General features: G+C 36.9%; 3 protein-coding genes across 3 annotated transcripts; all 3 read left to right on the forward strand.

Annotated features, from left to right (window-relative positions):
- Positions 1-8,891: 8,891 nt before the first annotated feature.
- On the forward strand, positions 8,892-9,884 carry LOC110866922. The gene has a single exon (XM_022116067.1). It carries the CDS (start codon positions 8,892-8,894, stop codon positions 9,882-9,884), a length of 993 nt encoding a protein of 330 aa, XP_021971759.1.
- Positions 9,885-9,955: 71 nt separating this feature from the next.
- LOC110866923 (protein FAR1-RELATED SEQUENCE 5-like) lies at positions 9,956-16,964 on the forward strand. Its single transcript, XM_022116068.1, has 9 exons — positions 9,956-10,106; positions 13,437-14,265; positions 14,374-14,632; positions 14,726-15,292; positions 15,375-16,144; positions 16,368-16,380; positions 16,550-16,591; positions 16,659-16,673; positions 16,899-16,964. The coding sequence occupies exons 1-9, from the start codon at positions 9,956-9,958 to the stop codon at positions 16,962-16,964; spliced, it is 2,712 nt and encodes a 903-aa protein (XP_021971760.1).
- Positions 16,965-19,232: 2,268 nt separating this feature from the next.
- LOC110866924 lies at positions 19,233-20,165 on the forward strand. Its single transcript, XM_022116069.1, has 3 exons — positions 19,233-19,399; positions 19,481-19,751; positions 19,861-20,165. The coding sequence occupies exons 1-3, from the start codon at positions 19,334-19,336 to the stop codon at positions 20,163-20,165; spliced, it is 642 nt and encodes a 213-aa protein (XP_021971761.1). The 5' UTR covers positions 19,233-19,333.
- Positions 20,166-23,450: the final 3,285 nt, after the last annotated feature.

The raw sequence follows: 23,450 nt of genomic DNA on the forward strand, positions 1-23,450 counted from the left end.
GTTCACTTAAAGAAATATTTCATGTGAACATGATCCCTCCTGCATGTGATCCTTACATTGAAATATCCTTGAAGGATCCTGGAGATATCGTTGATCCCTACTCAGGTAATATGCTTATCCTAAAACTATTGCATTTTCTTACCTTTTGCCTAAGGATAAGGATCATGTATCCTTCATCCTCTACTCACAAACCATTTGAGTTATGATAGTTCAGGTATCTCCAGCATATCATCAAAGATCTTCAAAAGCATCACAGATCCTCGGGTCCAACCCCAGTTATCCTTGGGATTATCCCCAGTTTCCGCCAGCAGCGCACGATGATCCTGATATAGTTCATGTCTTTGGGATCAGTACCCATTTTCGGGGCTGGCGACCTCATCGTACTGGCTATACTTGGGATCCTACGTATAATGGTGGACGCACCATACATCCGTTCCTAAGGTTTCTAACGTTTTCACGTTAGCTAAGGTTTTGACATTTTCATGTCACTAAGTTTGGATAGTTGCCAGAAAGGGCCATACTCCAGTTTACATACGATCCTTTGGGCTTGTCCCCAGTTATCCTTTGGGCTTGTCCCCAGTGATCCTCCGGGATCATCACCAGTTATCCTTTGGGCTTGTCCCCAGTGATCCTCCGGGATCATCACCAGTTATCCTTTGGGCTTGTCCCCAGTGATCCTCCGGGATCGTCCCCAGTTATCCTTTGGGCTTGTCCCCAGTGATCCTCCGGGATCATTCTCAGTTATCCTTTGGGCTTGTCCCCAGTTACTAACTTATCTTTTATATTGGCTTAGTCCCAAGTTATATTCCATTTTTTCAGGTTTTCGAAGTTAAACGATTAAGGATCCTTAATCCTTATTATCCATTAAAGTTTTACCTATGGTAATTTCGATTAAAGGTTAGGATCCTAACTTGGATCCTCAGGTATGATCCTTAACTACTTTTAATTTCATTATTCATTTGAATAACCTTTAGACCTTGACAACTGAACCTATGATCCTTAAAATAAACTATCTTGGAAACTTTCGATTATAGGATATTTGATCCAGGATCATATCCTAAATTTCTTAAACATAATTTGCTCAAACTTTTCAAACAAACATGTGTCAAAACAATTGAAAATCAAAAAGGATAACAACACAAGATAAGCCAGAAAGATTGAAGTTATATTATTAAACCAAAGGATCATTAACCCTTTCAAAAAAGTTGTCAAAATTGCCAACCCACATTTCTACCAGCAAAACGTGGCCCGTCCACATGGGTTGGCAAAGGGTGTCCATTGTCTATGCGGTCTTAGCATTTTTGCAGGAAAGTAAAAGCAGCAGGATCACAAAGGCTTCATCCCCCAAACAGAGGATCCCTCCACCTTTTGTAATCCTACCTGTTGTTCAAAGGATCCAGGATCCTCAACCCTAAACTATTGTTCAAATACAGACCAACATTGTTTTAAAAACATCACAACCACTAAACAAAAAAAAAATTGGGCTCCGGCTATGTCTAGAAGTTTCCATCATTGCCCAATCTTGCAGCTCAAACCTTCGCTGCACCATCACCACCAGCTCCACTCGCTTCACCATGATCCTTGCCAGCAGCACCTTCCTCCAGCCTTGGGATATCCTCAGCATCCTCCTCATCATCCAAGTCTACCAGCCTTGCCTTCCAACCTTCAACATCCCATGAGCTCTTGTCAAAGGCAGGATCCTGAGCCTCCGCAGCCATTTGTAGTTGTATCTTGTACATAGCAGTTGCGGCAGAGACCTTGGCATCCTGGATGATCTCCTGCTTCTCATTATCCATGTCAATCAGCCTCTGAGCAGCTTCATCCTTGGTGGCCTGGAGTTCCTTCTCAAGATCCGCTATCTTGAGATCCTTCAACACACCCATTTGCTGAAGATCGGCAATCTGGCTCTCCTGGTCCTCAACATTGCCAATATAAGTTTCAATCTCAGCAAGTTTCTGCAAACAAAAGAAATAAAAACAAGCTCGGAATCAGGTGATCCTCGAAAGATACTAGATAACCAACAGGGGCAGTGATCCTCACCTCGTTCACATAGTCAAGAAATTGCTGACGAAGGAGAGGGAATCCCTGGAGTTCATCAGAGGTTTTCCTCTTTTTTCCCTTACCCCGAATGGACGCTTTAGGAGCTGAGACTGAAGGGCTGGCAGCAGGAGCCTTCTTTTTCTTAGAAGACGTGACATTGGCAAGGTCACTTATCCCAAACATGGAGGCAGATTTAACAGACCTGGCAGACTTTCCGGCACCTACACAATTCAAAAACAAGATAAGTTCCCTTATTAAATTGAATACTTTCACATAAGACTTATTTTTTATGAGGATACTTACTTGACATTGTGGCAGATGCAGAGGATATCTCTTGAGAATCTTGGATAATAATCTGAAAGCTTCGAACTTCAGGATCAAGCTTCTTGAAAGCTAACACTCTTTCTTTGGCAGCAGGGGTCAACCTTAAGTGAGCAACGGAGATAGCTGCATAAAAAGACAAAAAAAGAAAAGACATCAGTGATCCTCATCATATGAGACAGAACTGATAGTGATCCTTCGAGGATCCTCTATCCTACCATGAGTGGCCCATTCCTTGGGCAGATCCTTCCCATCCGGGATGGAATCCCTCTTAACAAAGAAAAATCTACGTTTCCAGTTGGCATCATTCTTGGTCACTTTGAAAATGGGATGATCCTCCCCAGCTTTCCGTTTCAACAAGTACCGGTGAGAACCAAAGGTGGTGAGATCATAAAGTTCAGCTAACTCTGACATCCCCAAATCAATCCCTTCTTGCTCGATGATCCTCTCGAAGGTATATAGAACCCTCCAGATCATCGGCATAGCTTGGATATATGAGATGCCGGTAAGAGAGAAGAAAGATTGGGTGAACATCGGAAAAGGATATGAATACCCAATGAGGAAGGGAGTAGCAGGAAAAGCCACCCAGACATCTGAGACAAGATCGCTCAAAGCAGTAGGATCAAAGGGTTTGAAAACAACATTCGCTGGGAAACAATGGCGAATCTTGTCTATGTGGATATCAGTAAAGCAGCATCTCTCCACGAGAGAATCCTTGATAATTCCCTGGCTCTTTAAGGGACTCTCCTTGGGACTCTTGTGCGGAGAATTACGGAGCAGCATATTTTGAACGAAAAACAGAGTAACAGCACGAAAGAACAGAGCAAAGAAGAGAAAGAGGAAGATGATACCTGATCAAGAGTCTTCAATGATGGTTATAAAGGGAGATACCTCGAATTTAAATACAAAATGATCCTAACCCTATCTCCTATTTATAATGATGATCCGCAGGGATTGTCACATCAGTGACGTAAATATCCTAACGGCTAGTCCATGTACAACGGCTAGTAAACCGGAATCGTCCGTTAGAGATAAGCTCAAAACAAAATATAACTCATCTATTTACAATTAACTCCTTATATTTTGGGGGCAATTGTTAGGGCTGGATTTTTACTATGAATGATCCTTATACGTGATCCTAACCAGTGATCCTTATTTCTTTGGCAGGCAGTGATCCTCAGCCGGACCTCAGGATCAGGATCACGGGACATTGAGGTGATCCTAGTACTAACGGTCATTTTCGATTACTACAACATTATTTTGCAGGAATATCTAGCAGGATATGCCCTACATATCATGATCCAGGGACGCGCTTTTACAAATATGGCAAGAGCTGAATTGAAGATGAACGTTGTGCCGGATATGGAAACATGGCTTGATCTAAGGGCAGCAATTTAGGCTAGATTATCTTTATTTCTAAAGGGGTGATGAGCTGATTAGTGGTCTATCTACCTAAAATAAGTTACCTACACATGTATAAATACCCATCTTCCTCATTCGGAAGAACACACACAACATACGACACAACTCTCAACACTTAGACACTCAGTGATCCTTGTACTCAGCTCATTATCATCCGAAGTTGTAACTACATTTTTATTATATTGAAGTTGGTGATCGGTAGTTGCCATCACCCGAGGTTTTTTATGCCGGAGATCATACATTGATCAAGGGCTTTTTCCTCGTATAAATCACTGTGTCTTTGTATCTTTATCACGGAAGTGATCCTTTACTTTCATAGCTAACCAAGCATCATACCCCGTTTACATAAAGTTTGGTTACATTATCCTTGTGTGATTTTTGACCAAAACAATAATCTCAACTCAGTTATTGGCCGATAATAATTCGAATTGATCCACTTTTGGCCGATAATAGTCCGCCGCTAAAAATAGCTTAACGGAGTTAAGCTTTTTTCCGAATTGCAAACTGATGTTTTATGGATTTTGATCAGAACGAGGATACAAGTCAATTTATGTAAAACTTACCTTGAAACGATGCTTCAACGGCTTGATTTTTATTAATTGGAAGTTTAAACACCCGAATTGAAGCACCTTTTCGTCGTTTGAGGCAATATTTCGAGGTAAATTTTACATCAATCAACTCGTATCCTCGTTCTAATCAAAAGCCCTAAAACATCATTTTGTAATTCGAAAAAAAACTTAACTCCGTTAAGCTATATTTAACGCAGACTATTATCGGCGAAAAGTGGACCACTTCGGATTATTATCGGCCAATAACTGAGTTAGGATTATTATCGGCCAAATTGAGAAGGCTGAGATTATTTAAATCCAAATTGAGAAGGCTGAGATTATTATTAAATTCGAGTCTTTACATAAAAATCTCAAAATCTAGTTAACTACTCTTTTATAAATTCCAATGGCAAACAACCTTTTAACTTGACACCTATCATCATTGCGTATTTTAATTTATTAATGTAATGGTGTATTTAGTAGTTTTTGGCGAACAGTTTACGTGGCTTGGGAAAGTTCAAATTATGAAGAAGAAATGTTTGAAGAGAATTTGTTTTATTGGGAAAGTTTAGATTATGAAGAAGAAATGTTTGAAGAGAATTTGTTTTAAGTTGGGAAAGTTTAGATTATGAAGAAGAAATGTTTGAAGAGAATTTGTTTTAAGAAAACAAGTGTGTAGTAATTATATATTATAAAATTTCTGAGTATATATAATTAGGGGAAAGTGAATATGTGGCTGTTACACACCTAAGTTTGGATGTGAAACCTTTCAAAACTACGTAGTTTTGATTAATTTTATCTAATATGTAACTTGAAATCTTTTTATTTCTTTATTTACTCTCCATCAATTTCCCCATGTTCATATTTTACCAATTGATCTCCAAATTACGTTCTTTGTTTGGATTGATGAATCACACATCAATCTCTCTTTATATCCAAATCGATTAAAAGCATCACATATAGAGCTTTCGTTGGCATTGAAAAACAATGAATTATTTATAAACCAAAGCCTAGATTAGTTTGAAGGGATGCAAACCAAACACTAGATTAGTTAAAGTGGATGGGAGTGTTGCGCACAACCGTAGAAATTCAATTCCCAACTCACAAAATTATTCATAGTTTTTCATTCATGAATTGATTGCGCGCAACAATAAAAATTGGATTTCCAAATCACAATAACTTTAGTACTCCCTGATTGATTGAATTCACAGAGCACAGACGTAAAATAGAATTTCTAAATCTAAAAAGTATTCATAGTTTTAATGGAATTGGATCTACGGAGCCACTACAGTGTTAGGCTTATCAGAGTTAATTGTTTTTCAAATTCCAACTGAAGTAGTCAAAGTTAGTTTTAGTGAATTATTTTGTTTTTAGGTTTTAGTTTGGAGATAAAATTAATCAAAACTACGTAGTTTTGAGAGGTTTCACATCTAAGACTGTGGGGTATGGGGCGGGGTTGGGGCGTGGGTTGGCCATAAACGCCCAAGTCACCACCGTGGGTGGGCTTGGGTTTCGGCGTGGCCCCATTGGCATGGGTTTCAGCCCGGGCGAGGGGCGGGGCTACGAGACTGACATGGCGGGATGTGATTGGCCAACAAAACTAGCCGTTTGGGCTAGCCGTTGGGCATTATTTTAAAAAAAAAACTTTTTTCCTTTATAAATGACTTGCCATATTTAACATTTTTCTCACACAATATCAAACACATAAAACGCAATCTTGCCATGAGTTCTTCAAGTTCAAGTGAATCGTCATCATCATCTGACGATGGTGCGGAAATATTTATACAAACGATCGCGACGGTGGTGAAAGCTATCGTGGAAGACGATGAGGAAGAGACTTCGCAACCTAAACGAAGGAGGTACATCGCTCGTGAACGGCAAACCGCTAACAATTTGTTGGTAAGCGATTACTTGTCAGCGGAATCTAAGTATGATGAAAAAATGTTTAGGCGTCGTTTTCGTATGAGTAGAAACTTATTTTTAAGGATATCTAGAGATCTTGAGGAGAAATATGTTTATTTCCAACAAAAACCGGATGTAATCGGGCAATTAGGATTTAGTACGTGGCAAAAGGTCACGGCTGCACTTAGACAGTTAGCGTCGACAATAGTTCGGACATTATGGATGACTATTTAAAAATGTCTGCACGTGTAGCTAGAGAAAGTCTTCACAACTTTTGTTCGTGTAATTTAGAACTTTATAAGAAAAGATATTTGAGAAAGCCCTAGTTCAGTGACATGCAACAAGTATTGGAACATCACGCAGATTATCATGGGCTACCAGGGATGCTAGATAGTTTAGATTGTATGAAATGGCCTTGGGAACTTTGTCCAACCGCATGGCAAGGCGCTCACACTAGTGTGTTTCACGGGATGCCAGCCATCATGCTTGAAGCGATTGCGTCCCAAGATCTTTGGATATGGCATGTGTTCTTCGGTATGCCAGGTTCACATAACGATATTACCATCATAAACCACTCGTCCCTTTTCAATGATCGGGTAAATAGTATAGGACCCAAAGGAAGTTTCTTTGTAAACGGGGTTGAGTACGTGTATGGTACTACCTAGTTGATGGGATTTACCCGGAGTTGGGGGTTTTCGTAAAATCGTTCACAAGACACGGTACCATAGATCCAAAAAGATTAAAGTTTAACAGGGTCCAAATGGCTGCACGTAAAGACGTCGAGCGAGCGTTCAGTGTTTTAAAGAAAAGGTGGCGAATATTGGCAATGCCTTGTCGACTATAGGACAAGGATCAGATTGGAAACGTGATGTACGCATGTATCATTCTTCACAACATGATTTTAGAGGATGAAGGTATAGTGGTCGTTACCTACTATGATGACGATGACCCCTAACCAGATAACGTAACAGTTACAGACGAAGATAAATCGTCAAATGAATTTTTGATCAAGTCAAGGGATATACATCACAACCTTCGATCTGATTTGGTGGATCATGTTTCAACGATTCCTGGGTTCAAAACCGACGAAGACGACGAAGAATGATTGTTTTTATTTTGATACTATGTTTTTTTGTAATTATTATGTATGTTTATGTAGTTTTTAATGGTTTATATATATTAAAAATAATGATGTGGCTTGGCCACGCCAGCCCAGCCACGCGCACCATACCCCTATGTGAACTTGGGTTTGTGTATTGAGTGCCCATATCCATGTGTCAACCCATGCCTCAAACCCTTGCCTTACCATACCCCACGGTCTAAGCTTAGGTGTGTAACAGGCTCATATTCACTTTCCCCATATAATTATGTAAAGAATTTATAAAGATCAGATGCACATGTTTGAATTCTGATACACATCTATAAAATTAGAAAAAAAATGTTTAAAATTTGATTCATCAAACTGCATTGGAATAGTGAAGCACACTCATACTTTTAGAAATAACAATACATCAATCCTTTTAAAAATGACTTTTTAAATAACAAAACAATATGTTATTGATATAAAATTAAAAACTAAATAATTTCAAAAACATTTTTATGACATTTGTTTAATAAAATGGTAAGGTATTATATCTACAAAATTATGAAACCGTAGCTTCGTTTAAAACTAAAACAAAATTCATTGAAAAATAGGATGTGTGAGCAGTGAGCATTCACATCCCATTCCTTATACTTATTTTATCCATCAAATTTATGAAAACTACAAAAAAAAAAAAAAAAAAAAAAAAACGCCATTTCATCTCATTCCTTATCATTATTCTGTATCCATATATTTTTAAGGAAAACTAAAGTGAGTTCTTATATTTATGAAAAACTAAAGTAATTCTTATATTTTTTATGCATAAAGAATGGAATACGAAAGAGATTAAAAAAAATAAGAGAAATATATGGAATAGTGATTTTTACTTAAATTATATGAATAAGGAATGGCATATGAACATTGATTCTTTGGGCATGTTTGGCTAAGCTAATTTTGGAGCAACTTATAACTTATTGACTTTTTGAAAAAGTAAATAAGTCAGGATGGAGTGACTTATTTACTTTTCCCCCCTCACATAATAAGCTAACCCAAACACCTTTTAACTTTTCAAAAAGTAAATAAGTAAATAAGTTGTTAAAATAAGCTTTGCCAAACATGCCATTTATCTATATCCATATAATTATGGATTTGGATCAAATACAAAGGAAAAATAAATACGAAGGATAAGAAAAGATTTTAGTCAATTGATCTAAAATTTAGAGGGTTGAGATTTGTTGTAAAGAAAAGAAGATAATGAAAGGTATAAGGGTATACGGTATGGTAATCGGGAAGACGCGGCAAAGATGTTTGCCGATCGGCAAACACCGCCGCCAACAATCTGGCGATGCGGCAAACGTTTGAAATCGGTAAGCCTTTACCGACTCGGGAAACATGATTTTTTTTTGATGTGGGGGCCACTCTAACAGTAATATTACCGTTTAAATAAAAAAAATAAATTTTCTTTAAAAAATTAAACTATAAATATCACACTAAACCATTTAACCATATACCTTCAAATTTATACTCAACCAAACCAAAAAATACCACCAAATCTTCCCAAAAATTTACCATACAAAATGGCGGATGAACTCCCGTTATGGTTCCCACCCATGAGTAGCGACGATTCATCCGATAATAGCATTCTTTTTTTTCAAAATCTCATCGAAGAAGCCGAACTTCAAGATACCGGCACATCTAACCGAAGGAGATATATTGAACGTCAACGTGAGGAGGGGCATGAGACACTCATAGCGGATTATTTTGTCGAAGACCCGAAGTACAACGAAGATATCTTTCGGCATAGGTTCCGTATGTCGAAACGTTTGTTTCTAAAAATTGTGGCCGATGTGGAAGAGAACGACCCGTGGTTTGTAGAGGCCCCCGATGCACGAGGTAGGAAGGGCTTTACGCCCTTGCAAAAGGTGACATCGGCTATTAAACAGCTCGCAACTGGAAACACTCCAGACGAGAACGATGAGTACTTGCATATGGCCGAAAGAACTTCCCGCGAGTGCCTAGAATATTTTTGTGACACGGTTTGCAAAATATACGGTCCAGAGTTCTTATGTAGACCGACAAGCCACGACATGGCACTTTTATACCAAGCTCATGAGGAAAAACATCACCTTCCAGGTATGTTCGGTAGCCTTGATTGCACCCATTTCGTTTGGCGTTTTTGTCCGACAGAGTATCGAGGCCAATATATGCGAGGAGATCATCGATACCCGACTGTTATGCTCGAAGCGTTTGCTTCTCAAGACTTATGGTTTTGGCATGCTTTTGCCGGTCCACCCGGTTCTCAAAACGATATCAATGTTCTACAACAATCTCCGTTATTTTTAACGGAACGAAATGGAACCGCACCAAAATGTCCATTTTACGTTAACAACCATTTATACAAACGTGGTTATTTGCTCGTGGATGGAATCTACCCTTCGTGGTTCGTGTTTGTGAAGTCGATCCCTTACCCTCACGAAGTAAACGAAAAGAAATCCAAGAGGCAACATGAGGCGGCAAGAAAAGACGTCGAACGGGCTTTTGGTGTTTTGAAGGCGAAATGGGGTGTATGAGTCGACCGATGCGAGCAAGATCCGTTAAAAAAATTAGGAATGTCGTGTACACGTGTATTATTTTACACAACATGATTTTGAAAGATGATGGAAAGGCGATAGCACCGGTGCACATTCGGGATCCTCCGGTCGAGCCCGCTCTAGACGATACGGTGTTGGGCGAGTTGATGAATGAAGACACCCATTGGAGACTCAAACACGATCTCATAGAACATCTCGCAAGTCAAGATTTACCCCATCTTTTGGTCGATTCCGACGAAGACTAGTTTAAATTGTTTCATGTTAATGTAATTTTATTGTTTTTTAATTTAGTGTAACTTTGATGTTTTTAATTTAATTTATGAAAGTTTATTGTTTTTTAATTTAATGTATATATTCTAAATTTATTTATATTAAATAAAATAGTGCACAAAAAGAAAATAATAATAAAAGTTTACCACTTCAGCAAGTGTTTAAACCATTGCCAACACTTTTCAGCAAAGTTTAAACACTTTTGCCTCATTGACATGGCGCGCTCTAATTGGTCGGTTTTTTAGTTTACCACTCCAAAGTGTTTAACCACTCCTTACACCTTAAAAGGAATTTTACATTTATTTAATTTCTCTCTCCACATGCAAGACATATGTCAATTCCCTCCATCAATTTAAAACGTGCATAACTTTTTCATACGACATTTAAAAAAAAAATTAACCATAACAACAAGCGTTTTTATCTTTAATATGAATATGATATTGCTATATAAAAATAAAATGAATCATTTTTACTCGGTATTCTTTGCATTATGTTAAAGGTTCAGATCATTGTGTCTTTTTAACTGGGTTTGGTCATTACGTTTTTACTAGGGCTTCTATACATTGTGTTCTTATCAAAACTTTTTAATAAAATGTTAATTTGGGTTCAGGCCACTGCGTTTTTATCAAAACTTATAACACAATTTATGACACAATGAAAATGGTGTTATATTTGAGTTATTTATACATTGTGTTATTGGTTATGATTATTGTGTTTTAATATGTTATCCATTTTTGGTTTGTTGTTCATTGCGTTTTTATTATGGTTTTCCTTGTGTTTTAGTCTGATGTTCATTGTGTTTAGTCTTTATTTATTGTATTTTTTGGCTGTTGTCAATTGTGTTTTAGTCTGATGTCCACTGTGTCTTTTATCTGTTGTCCACTGGTCTTTTATTTGCTATTATCAATTGTGTTTTTAGTCTACTTTCCATTGATTTTTAGTTTTATACTCATTGTGTTTTACGTTATGTCCTTAGTGTTTTAGTCTGCTGTCCATTGTGTCTTTTATGGGTTGTCATCGATTGTGTTTTTGGTTTACTTTCTGTTGTGTTTTTCGTTTAAAACTCATTGTGTTTTACGTTATGTCCATTGTGTAATACGTAACAGGGTTTTCGATTTTTTTTGAAAACTATAACAATGAGATACTCATATTAAATATAAAAAGACGCTCGTTTTTATGGTATAATTTTTTTTTCAAAAACAAATGATGTATAAAAAAGTTACGGATGTTTAAAAAGTAAGGGGAAATAGCATGTCACTTCCATGTGGATATTCTTTTGATTTCTGTTTGAACACTTGTCACACTATGGTGGTTTCTTACCCTGCTTATTTTTAAATTCTTTGTATTATAACTCAACCTACAATAAAAATCACTACATTTTCTCTCATCTTTTTTAATTATATAATATATTTTATACTTTTGTTATTACATATCTTTATTCTTTACTCACAACCACCTTTAAAAATATTAAAAAAATATAAGGGGGTTAAAACGGTGTTTCCTATATATTTATAGATGAACGGTAAAATTCTCATATATTTTATGTCTCCTACACTCAAAACCAATTCAGCTACTCTACTCACATAAATATAAGGGTGAGAGGGGCACTCCCCTCTTAGGGGAGTCCCCTCTCTTACACACATCCAATCAGGTTATGCCACGTCAACTCCCCTCTTAAACTCCCCTAACACCCTCAATTTGATGGCGGCACTCCTCTCTTGGGGGAATTGTTTTTTTATTAAAAAAAAAGAAAATAATTGATTGGTTGAAAATTAGGGTGGCCCACCATCTCCTCTCTCCTTCATGCGATGAACACTCCCCTCACACCCTCCCCGATTTGCCTCACCGCAGGGATGGCGGCACCCTTCCCGCACGGCAAACAAACCTCCCGCATGGGGTCACCGAGGGTGCTGCCGACACCCTAAGGGATCCACTCTGAATGCTCTAATTTGTAGATTTCTTGTCTTATTTCTCTTTTGTCAGCACTTTATACCTATTTAATTTAATATTTATTAATTATAAACTGATCTCTAATCAATCATCATAAATTGATTTCTCTTTTGTCACTTTAAATAGTTAATAAATTAAAACTCGTGTTATGAATTTACATCGAGATAGTTGGTAAACGGGCAAAAAGCTAAGCTGCTATCCTTTTTTGAATAGCAAAACTAACTCTTTTAAAACTACGTTCATAGATCTCGGAGTCATAACAATAATATGCATGACACTTTGAACTTGACTAAGTAGATCCACAACATTTGACGCCAAAAAACAGAGCGGGCCCTGAGCAAGTGCAGGGTGGGCCTGCGCTCAGGGCCCAAAGCAATATAGGGCCGAAAAGATTTTAATATATATATATAGGTAAAGGATCCTGTAAAAAAGGCCTAAATTGTGAGAAAGGTGAGAAAGAATCTCAGCCATTAGATCATTCCATATTAATTTTATTAGATCAATGTTATATTAGTAATTATACAAACAAACCTAATTAAGGTTCAAATCTTTGTAACCGATTTTTATGAGTTTTTTAAGGAAATTCGATTTTTGAATATTTTATCAGATAATCTAAATCTTTAAATCATCTCGATCTCTTAATCATTATAAATTCGCTTTCGATTTCTTATTTTTGATCATGCATACATACTGAATTACGCATACAATCGTTAATCTGATTCATATTTCTTTCTTCATGGAGAACGACGATCAAGGTATTTATGTATCTTTTATTCGCAGCTTATTTATGTAATTAAATCAATATTCAATTACAATCATCTGTTTAATTGTAGTTGTCAATTTTTCAATCATCTGTTTTTTTTATTGGAACTCTGATGAACACCAGTTATAACTCTGTATTTTGTGTTTTTTATACGTGCATGGTGTTTTTATGTATGTTATCGAAGTTGAAGCTGGTATGTGTTATTTATTTAGGTTGATGATGAGTCATGGTGTTTTTTTCCATTGGATGTTCCTTACAGGGGTTTTATAAATACATAGTGTGTTTTCATATAAATAGAGGCTGGTTTGCTATAACAGTTGTTTGTGGTGTTATTTTAAACACATTATGTTGTGTTGTGTTTTTTACTGTAGAAACATTTAGTTGATGATGAGTCATGGTGTTTTTATGTAAGCTAGGGTGTTTTTTTTATACGTACATGGTGTTTTTTCGTATTAGCAGAGGGTGTTTTTTCATAACAGTGTTTATGTGGTGTTATTTCATACGTATTATGTTGTATTGTTATTTTACTATAGAATTATTTTTCGCAGGATTTCAAACCTATCAGCCGGTTGGGAAACTACAACTGTCACCAAACTCCGGTAAGAAGACTTATTTACCGGAGGTAGATGAATCGCTTAAGCCGAGGGATAAGATGGCCTTTGACACAGTGAACAACGCATTCCTCTTTTATCAGAAGTATGCAATGGCTTCAGGCTTCACTGCCAGGAAGTCTTCTCAATACACACATCATGGTGTTATAAAATCTAAATGGTTTGTTTGCTCCAAGGAGGGGACTAAACCTTTTAAGGCGATCGATACATCTAAAAAGATTGACACCTCAAATAATGGGTCAAAGAGGAAATCTGTTCGACGTGTTCCTTCTATAAGGACTGGGTGCAAAGCACGTATGTGTATAAAGTTAATGCCTTCGAATCTATACGAGGTATCTTCTTTTAATGAGGCACATAATCATTTTTTTGTTGATGAGGAAGATAGGCATCTACTCCCCTCTAACCGAGGTATGAACTATATGCAAGAGCAAGCCGTTAACGCGTTGAGTGCCTTGAACATTGGCCCTGTGAAAGCGTTTAATATCATGAGGACATTGTATGGTGGGTTTGACAAGGTTGGGGCAACCAAAAACGATTTTAAAAATTTCAAGCGAGACCTGAACAGGTATATATCGGAGTTTGATGCTGATATGATGATTAAACGGCTTTTGAGGAAGAAAGAGTACATGCCTAACTTTTCAATGGAGTATATAACAGACGAGAATGGAGTTTTAAGGGGTTTGTTTTGGGCAGATGAAGATGCCAAAAGGAATTTTTCTGTGTTTGGTGATGTTGTTTCATTTGATGCCACATATCGTCGTAACAAGTAAGTTTCGTAATTATTATATTTATTTTGGGTTTTACAGCTTATTTTTTTTTCTTAAGTATGTGTAATTCATTTTTATGGTGTTTTTATTCCGTATTTGTTTTTTAGGTACAACATGATGTTTGTTCCATTTACCGGCATCGACAATCACAATCGCAATGTTACTCTTGGTGCCGCTATAATAGGAAACGAAACTGCTGAAACTTACAGTTGGTTGCTAAATGTGTTTCGTCAAGCATTTGGCTGTGCCCCTCCGGTGATTGTCACCGACCAAGACCCAGCCATGAAGAAGGCTATCGAAGATACATGGCCCGAGAGTAGACATAGGCTATGCATGTGGCACATCATGGACAAGCTTTCTGCTAAGGTGTTTAGTTGTTCGTCCTTTTAACCTTTCTTACTACTTTTTAAATACTTTTTGGTGATTATGGTGTTATATGTTTGTTCAATGGTGTTTTAGGTTGGTGCTTCAATCTGCAATAATACAGATTTCAAAAAGAGGATGTGTGCCATTGTGTGGACCGATTCAATTATACCAGTTAAGTTTGAAAGTGAGTGGGCTACCATAATGAACGATTTTAACTTGGTTGATCATGAGTGGCTGCAGTCACTTTACCAAATCAGGGATACTTGGATACCAGCTTATTATCGTGAGGAGGTCATGTCCGGGCTTATGCGTACCTCTTCTCGTTCCGAGAGCGAGAACCATTTCTTTGGACAGTTCTGTAACCCGGGTTGCACACTTGTCGAATTTCTCGGGCATTTTGATTCTGCTATTGAAGCTCAGAGACACGAGCACAGGAAGAATGGCCATGACACCAGAAATACAAACGCTGAAATATGGGCTGAAGACTTTGTTTTGGAGGATCAAGCGTCCAGGATATACACACGCACTATACTTTTTTACCAGCAGTTGGAGATACAAAACGGTATACACAGATGTGCTATCGGAAAGTGGGAAGACATTGGTGACTTCGTTAACTTTTTTGTGAAGGACTGGGAACAACCATGCACTACTTTCTTCGAGGTATACACATGATGTTTTGTAGTGTTATTCTTGAAAATTGTGTAGATCTTGGTGATTTCCAGTTGCATATGGTGTTTTATAGTGTTATTTAAGACAACTTTATAATTTCGAATGGTGTTTTATTGGTTATGATGCGGGAGGCCGACATGACTGTGTATTGTACATGAGATTTGAACAGTTTGGGTTGTTGTGCTCACACATCTTTTGTGTGCTAAGGATGCTTGACATTAGGGAGTTTCCACAACGCTATATATTACGACGTTGGACTCGGGAGGCTGTTCCAAATAGTGCCCCTGGTGCTATTTCAGGTATCAATGAGACTGAGGATCGTTATAATGAAGTTAACCGTGTTGTACGTGAGATCACATATTCTACAGAGTCGGTTATTAATCAGCTTGTCACCAACTTTGATGCGCTATGCTCGTTCAGGGATCATGTTGTTAATTATTTCAAAACTGCTGATGAGTCTGTTGTCAATGCTCCACCTAAGAGCCGTCGTGAAAGGTTTGCAGAAATTACTGGTAACACAAAACCATCAGAAGCAACCGTTCGTGTTCCCATTGGAACAAGATTCAAAGGTATGGGTAAGCCTAAACGGATGAAGTCCAAACGTGAAATTGCAGTAAGTCAGTTGGGTAAAAAGCGCCGTCAATGTCAAAACTGTTTTAGATACGGTCATAACAGACGTTCTTGCAAAAACCCTACCCGGACTAAAGAACAAGCTATGGCCGAGGATCACGGTGAAGAAGCTGATGAAGTCGACGAGGAGGAAGATGAATGGGAGGAAGTTGAAGAAGATATGGATGAACAAGATGAGGATGCATTAGACGAGGAGGATGGGGAAGAGGAGTAGTAAGTTATTTAGAGATGTCAAAAAATTTCGTTATTTTTAACGTACTTCCTTCTTGTTTCGTACATTGATAGGTTTTTTATCGTTTTCCGGATTCGCATACACTCATGGATTTATTTTGTTTGCTTATGTTCGAATTTTAATATTACCAGTGACAATGGTTTATATATTGTTTCTGTTAAATACGTTTGTTTTTTTTAACCAATTCTGTTATTTTTTGTTCAGTGTGTTTTATTATGTATGTTGCAATTTGAATAGTGTTATTTGTCCTCACTAAGATATTTATTCTAAACTGGTGGTTTATGTGTTTTTCATGGAGTTATTTTGTTGTTAATGGTGTTATTTGTTAATTCAAGTTGAGTAGTGTTATTTATCTGTATAGAATTTATTTTTTTTTAATTTTGTAGAACTGTGGTGTTTTAGTTGTTCAGGGTGTTATTATTGTGCAGGTTGCTTATTTATGTATGTGTAGCGTTATTGTGTTTTTTACTTGACTATAGTGTCTTAATTGTGTAGGTTGCAAAGGAGTTGGTATATTTTTTTACATATTTAGCATGATCATCATTTACTTTGTAAAAAACTATCTGGCCAATACGCGTTCTATGTGTTATTTGTCCTCACTCAGATATTTATTCTAAACCGGTGGTTTTATGTGTTTTTCATGGAGTTATTTTGTTATTAGTGGTGTTATTTGTTAATTCAAGTTGAGTAGTGTTATTTGTCTGTATAGAAATTATTTTTTTTTTAATTTTGTAGAACTATGGTGTTTTTAGTTGTTCAGGGTGTTATTATTGGTGTTCATATGTTCAGGTTGCTTATTGATGTATGTGTAGCGTACCTGTGTATTTACTTACATAGTGTCTTAATTGTGCAGGTTGCAAAGGAGTTGGTATATTTATTTACATATTTAGCATGATCATCATTTACTTTGTAAAAAACTATCTGGCCAATACGCATTCTTTTTTGTGCCGGAATAGACGCAATATTAATTCATTAAAACACCAGAATAAAAATGTGTGTAACACACAAACAGCTAACGATTGTAATCATACTTATCATAGTAAAACTACACCATTAATCACAACTTTGTCAAAACGCTAACACATCATATAATCTATATTTCCCAAAATGTTTGTCAAGTAACAAAAAGATTAACTTGTTCTGCTGTCCACTTACACTTCAGCTCCCAACCTTTCAGTAATCCAATCAAACGCATTCTCTTCCATTCTCAACCTATCATCCTCGTCCAAAAGTGCATATTCTTGTACTTCTTGTTCCACAACTCCCCGTTCCGTGTTCACGTCGCTTAGGAGCATTTTTGAGAGGTACTTCTTACGCAGATCCTCGATTTCGCGTGCTTGATCAGGCAAAACCAAGTTCGTAACGTCCCTCTCATTCGATAAACCACATCCAATGTCCAACGTGTGTTCCTATTCAATACCAAACCATCAGAATTGTTCATATTTCGTGTACATTTATTTTAATTATTTTTTTAATAAACAGAAATATAAACGCGATTACCATAGTAAGTTTCCATATGCCTCATAAGGAAAATACCACAGTCGATGCCATTGTAAAGTGTTTGCCATGGCAACTCTAGTCGAACTGGTTGTTTATTCCTTAGCTGTGCAGCGATTTTTGGATGCATCGGTCTTAGATACCGACAAAATGTACTTATCTTCAGTTACAAATTATTGATGTTAACAAATAATTTTTTTTTACCGTAGCTGTATATGTATAAACATTCACAAACGTACCATCTTCTCCACATTTCCTTTGTATCTCTCTAAGCCTGCAGCACCTTCTATGTTGTCAATAATAAAGACATCTCTTGTTCTCAAGTTGAAAAACAGCAGATAGTAATGCCGCCCGGTCAACATAGGTATAAACACCATCTCAAAGTTGCCTTTAAATACTTTTGGTTCTGTTGAATCAAGCACAACATTCATGTTGTTCGTAAATTCTGCTAATCGTGCATCTTCAGACAACGCGAAATCTTTTTCCAGCTGTGGTGTTTTTCAGGTAAACAAAAAATGAAATTACGGTGTTAAGTTAAGAATTCACAATCACATAATTCTGTTATTTAAATCCTTTTCCAGCTGTGGTGTTTTTTAGTTAAACAAATAAACAATCTGTGTTATTTACATAAACATGGTGTTAAGTTAATACATGGTGCTATTTAACTATGATCACATGATACAGTCTGTGTTCACTTAATAATCTGCAGAAATTAAACTTACCAGCATTCCTGCGTTGCAGAATAATCTTGGGGCTGTCCCCATCCTCCTCTTTTTTTCTTCATGGTTCAACAACGCGGCCCGGGCACTGATGACATTCACGTGCACAGTTACACCAGGCATCATCGATTCAAAAGGCCCCCTCATAACCGACACGTTACCGTTGTCGCTGAACAAAATATCCCATCTCGTGTCTCAAAAGAACGAAAACAGCGTGGCATGGTGGCGATGATGCTTTTAGAGGGCCTATGTTATTACTTGTGGTAAGTAATTAACTTTTAGTATTAAAAAATTATTGTAAAGATCGTTAGTTAATAACAATTTATATTTCTATATAACACCACAGTTTAGTTAATAACACTTTATATTTCTAAATAACACCACAGTTTACTTAATAACACTTTATATTTCTAAATAACACCACATATGGTTTAAATAACACCATGAAACTGTATAACACTATATACCTGCATAACACCCTATTTTACTTAATAACACTATATAACTGAATAACATCAATATTGTTATCTGGTTCACGGTACAAAATTATTTTGAAACTTAGTCTGGGAATAAAACTTATTGCAAAATATTGTGGCAGATTGCTTACGGAATTGTGTTAAAGAAGATACCTTCATCACACAGTTCAAATATAATTGAACTTGTAGATGACGATCTTCTGTACAATCTCGAATGTGATATAGAAAGGATGCATACTGAACAAAATAAGAAGACAAAGAAAAGGGAAGATAAAAAACACAAACGAGCAGAAGGGGTTGAGGGTGATAGAAAAAAATTCAAGAAGCAAAAACAAGGCCACAAAAAGGGAATGGACAATGTGCTGATGATGATGCGCACTTGGGTATATACAGACACTGTGCTGATTACCTCCTGTCACAAACTGACACCCAAACATGTGCATTATTTGTAGGTCCGGATGGCGAAGTCCGCACTCCGATGGTCTCTCAGTATGGTGACACTCCATCAGCATCAGGAACATCAGTTCCTGACGATTTTGAGCTGGTAAACATCTTAAACTTTGTACTAGACTTGAAAGTATATGTTATTTCTAATGATAACACTTTAAACCGGGGTTTCGTACAGGTTCGAGCCAATTTGTTGGATAACTTATTTAGAGAATTTGAGATATGCGTTCACAAGATCAATAACACCATAACAGAATCGTGTCTGATGTTCCCGGATAGTGATCTGCTGAAACAGAAAGGATTGGTGTGGAAGGAGTTAATGAAATTGCTGCTTGTCGTTGACGATGAGGAAAAAAAGGATGGAGATGAAGTGGAAAAGGGAGATCAAAACGTTGAGGCAGAAAAGGATGACGTGGCTGCGGCAGTTGAACCAGTTGATCCGCAAAAAGGTAGTGTATCATTAGACGGATATAACACTCCTATGAACGAGAAAAAAAAAAGATCATATAACACCACACACTTCTCCCTTTTCACCAATGACGGCTTCGTTTGTCGCAGAACTGGACAAAGTTGTTGAAAGGGTTCAAAGTGAAATAACACCAGAGACAAAGTTCAACGTTTTAGGAATTGAAACGGTGAACTTTTCAACAAGACTGGCCGATGCAGCAACGGATGAAAAACGTAAAGAAGTAACGGAGCCTGTTCAGCGTCAAAGATCGCCGAGGCCGAAACGAACAATCAAGCTTCCGACGGCACTGCGGTCACCGTACGTGCAACGACCTGTTATGTTGAGAACCGTTCGTGAGAACGCTGAAGAAACACTTGCTCGATGTATATTTTCTGTAGTAGGAAACGTATGGTAAGTATCCAAATTGGACCTTAAAAAACGTATTTATGTGGTGTATTATACGTTATAAGTTTTGAACATATATTGAATTATACATTCGTGTCGACGGTGTTTCGGTTTGTTTATATGGTTATTTAAAAAAAATTAAAAAAAAAATCCAAATATTTTTTGGTTTTTATTAATACTGAAAAGAGAAATCTGAATTAAAAAAGTTCTTTTTTCTAGAAAAAACAATTTAGATGATAACGATCAACAAGTATAACTAGTAATTAACTACTGCGTCGTGCATCCCCGATCCACGCCTCATGCTAAGACCTAGCTTCCGAGGTACTCGTAAACATAACTCTGGCATGAACATCTCCAATCTAAGTATGTCATGTAAAAATTTGGTTGGAACCAAATTCTACCTTGCTACAAAGGAAAGAAGAAAAATGGAACAATGAGATATATGCCCCAAGCATATCTTAATTGGGATGGAGATCCAAAGCTTCGAATTACTCTTGTATAAATTGAGACAATCAGAGAAAATCATTAAAATAGACAATTGACAAATCAAATCATGAAAATAGCCATCACGGCAAAGTTGGGGGATAAGCCGGCAAAAAGCGTCGGATAAACCGTACCTGGTAGTTAATGTCTATTTTGATGATTTGTTTGCTCAACTTGTATATTTTCCCCCAACTAAAATTGAAGGTTGGTAATGATGTGGTCGGTAGTAACAAAGTCATCGGTAGGAATAGTTGGTTTGTAGGAACTATTTTCGGTAATAACTATAATGGTCAGTACTGGTGTTAGTATGATCTTCATTGGTAAAGGATTTGTAAGGAGCATATTTATATAATTTTTTTAAAACTGTGCTCTAAGCATGTAGGGATGGCGGTCGAATCTGAAACTCAATGGAAAAACCTGAAACTAGATTGAATTAACATAAATTTAGCATGTATGGGAAAGTGTGAAATTAGGTGATATCTAACCCGATTAACTAAATAATATACATGTTTACCCAAAACATATACCTAAAGTTTTTAATTTTATCTACCATAAACCCTAGTCCATGGTTCATTCTTGTACTTTCATTATGTGAAAATGTTTTGGAAATATGTATATGATAATACTGTTCATATATTTTATTATATGAAGTATTAACTATTTTATATTTATATCATAATGAATTTTACATATTTTAGATATTTCAAGAGTGTTATACTGATAATGATATTATTCCATATATAAGTTTGCAACTTTTTTTGTGCATTATCAATTGTACATTGTCTTTGAGGCTTTCTAAAAAAAACATGATTTTTTAGTTTTAAACCAAAGGTTTTTACTTTTTACAATTTTAACCCTACATAATTTGTTTTTTTAACTTTAACCCAAAACTTTTCATTATTTGCAAGTTAACTTCACAATTTTTGTCACTTATACTTTTCATCTTTCGCAAATTTTCGTTTTACGTATAATTCTAAATTTTTCGAGTTAATACGACGCAACGTGCATGTGTGGTTCAACATTTTTACCTCTATTTTTTCATGTTTGACAGGTTCGTCGCAACACGCATATCCTAGGTCGAGTCAGTGTTGGTGGTCGATGACGGTTGTGTGACATTAGTATTATTTGACACCGTTTTACGCCCCGCCGCAACGCGAGGTGTGCTTTGAGGGGTTTTCAAAGAAAAATGGTTATGCATATGGTTGTCGTAACGTTGGCTTTGGGGGTTTTCCAAAATAATTGATTTTTTTTACTTTTCACCCAAAAGTATTTCATAAATTACTTTTAACTAAAAACTATTTGTTTTTTTTTACTTTTAACCCAAAACTTTTTATCTTTTGTAATCTATACTCATAACTTTTTTTACTTTCAACTTTGGTCCTTTATAATTTTCATTTTCCGCAAATTTTTCGCTTTATGGTTGGTTCTAAATTTTGTGACTTAACACATCGCAACGTGTGTATTTGGTTTAACGTTTTTACGTTTCGTTCTAAATTTTGCGAGTTAACACGACGCAACGTGCGTGTGTGGTTGAACATTTTTACATCGTCTATTTTTTCCCCGTTTGACAGGTTTAACATAACGTGCAAGTCCTAGATTGACTTAGTTATAACTAAAGAATCCCCGCCGCATTGCGGCGGGTCGCAATCCTAGTTTTAATTAAAATCTAACTTAAAAAAAAACCTAAAAATCACAAGGCCATCCATATTTTTTTGCGATCTCACGTTTTCTAGCGAGTGTGATTTCCAACAGCGCAGGGTGAACACTGTCGGTAGACCGATTATACGTCTCCAAGTCCTTGTCGAACATTGTTTATCGCAACGCCTCTCGTTGCTCATCCGCCAAGGTCAAGTATTTTTCTTCTCGTATATTATCTCTTTTTTCATGGCCTTGTACTCTTCGAATTTGTGTGTTATATCTCTTGGATCTTCGTTTCTTGAAGACGACCCTTTGTCCCTTTTCTCCTTTCTCGTTGTAAACAAAAATATTATAAAATATGCTAAAAAAATATTTAAAATATTATTTTTCTCTAAAATTAATAAACATCATTTATGAGAGAAAACACTGTAATAAGAACAATGTTTGGTTTTTTTATTAATTTTTTATATAATTAATTTCAAAAAAAAAATATGATAAATGTAAAACTCATGTATATTATCTCAAATATAATATGCGTATATATTTTTTTATCTTTTATTATATTCGGACCTACACATTTTTAATACAATACTTTTGATGAAACAGTGGTTAACCAAGAGAGGTTAATTCACTGGTCTCATCAAGTAGGGTTAATCCCTTCTTTCCGAGGATCGATGGCTGGACCGTCAGCTGGGCTGTCTCCTGCACAAGGAAAACACACCGTGACTCGTAACAAGGAGGAATGGGTGGAGGGTGCTCCTTGTTACCACTCTCCGGCGTGAGAATCAGTAATTTGCTTGAGAAGCAAAGTGTGTGATAGTAGTAGTAGTGAGAGAGTTGAGAAACGATACCTCAAACCTGGTTTGGGATGGGTATTTATAGCCGAGGAGTGAAGGAGGGTGGTTGAGTAGTCAGACTGACGACGCGCCGCCCTTATGCAGGTGTGTCAGGCTTGTCGGCTGTAGAGGTGAAACCACGTCCTACTGCGGTGTCAGTCTGTTGCTTACGTAAGGGCTGACAGGCGACTGTCATTAGTGCCACTTGCTCTGTGGTGTCAGTCCCACTTGCCTCGTGGGCAGGATGCGGTGATGCGCCGCATCGCTGCCTGCGGTAACTGCTGTTGTTTCCGCGTTCTCACTCTAGCGAAGACAGTGGGATGCGGTGCCAGGCCGCG

The sequence above is a fragment of the Helianthus annuus genome, chromosome 7, assembly GCF_002127325.2.
Source record: "Helianthus annuus cultivar XRQ/B chromosome 7, HanXRQr2.0-SUNRISE, whole genome shotgun sequence".
NCBI classification, from domain to species: domain Eukaryota; kingdom Viridiplantae; phylum Streptophyta; class Magnoliopsida; order Asterales; family Asteraceae; genus Helianthus; species Helianthus annuus.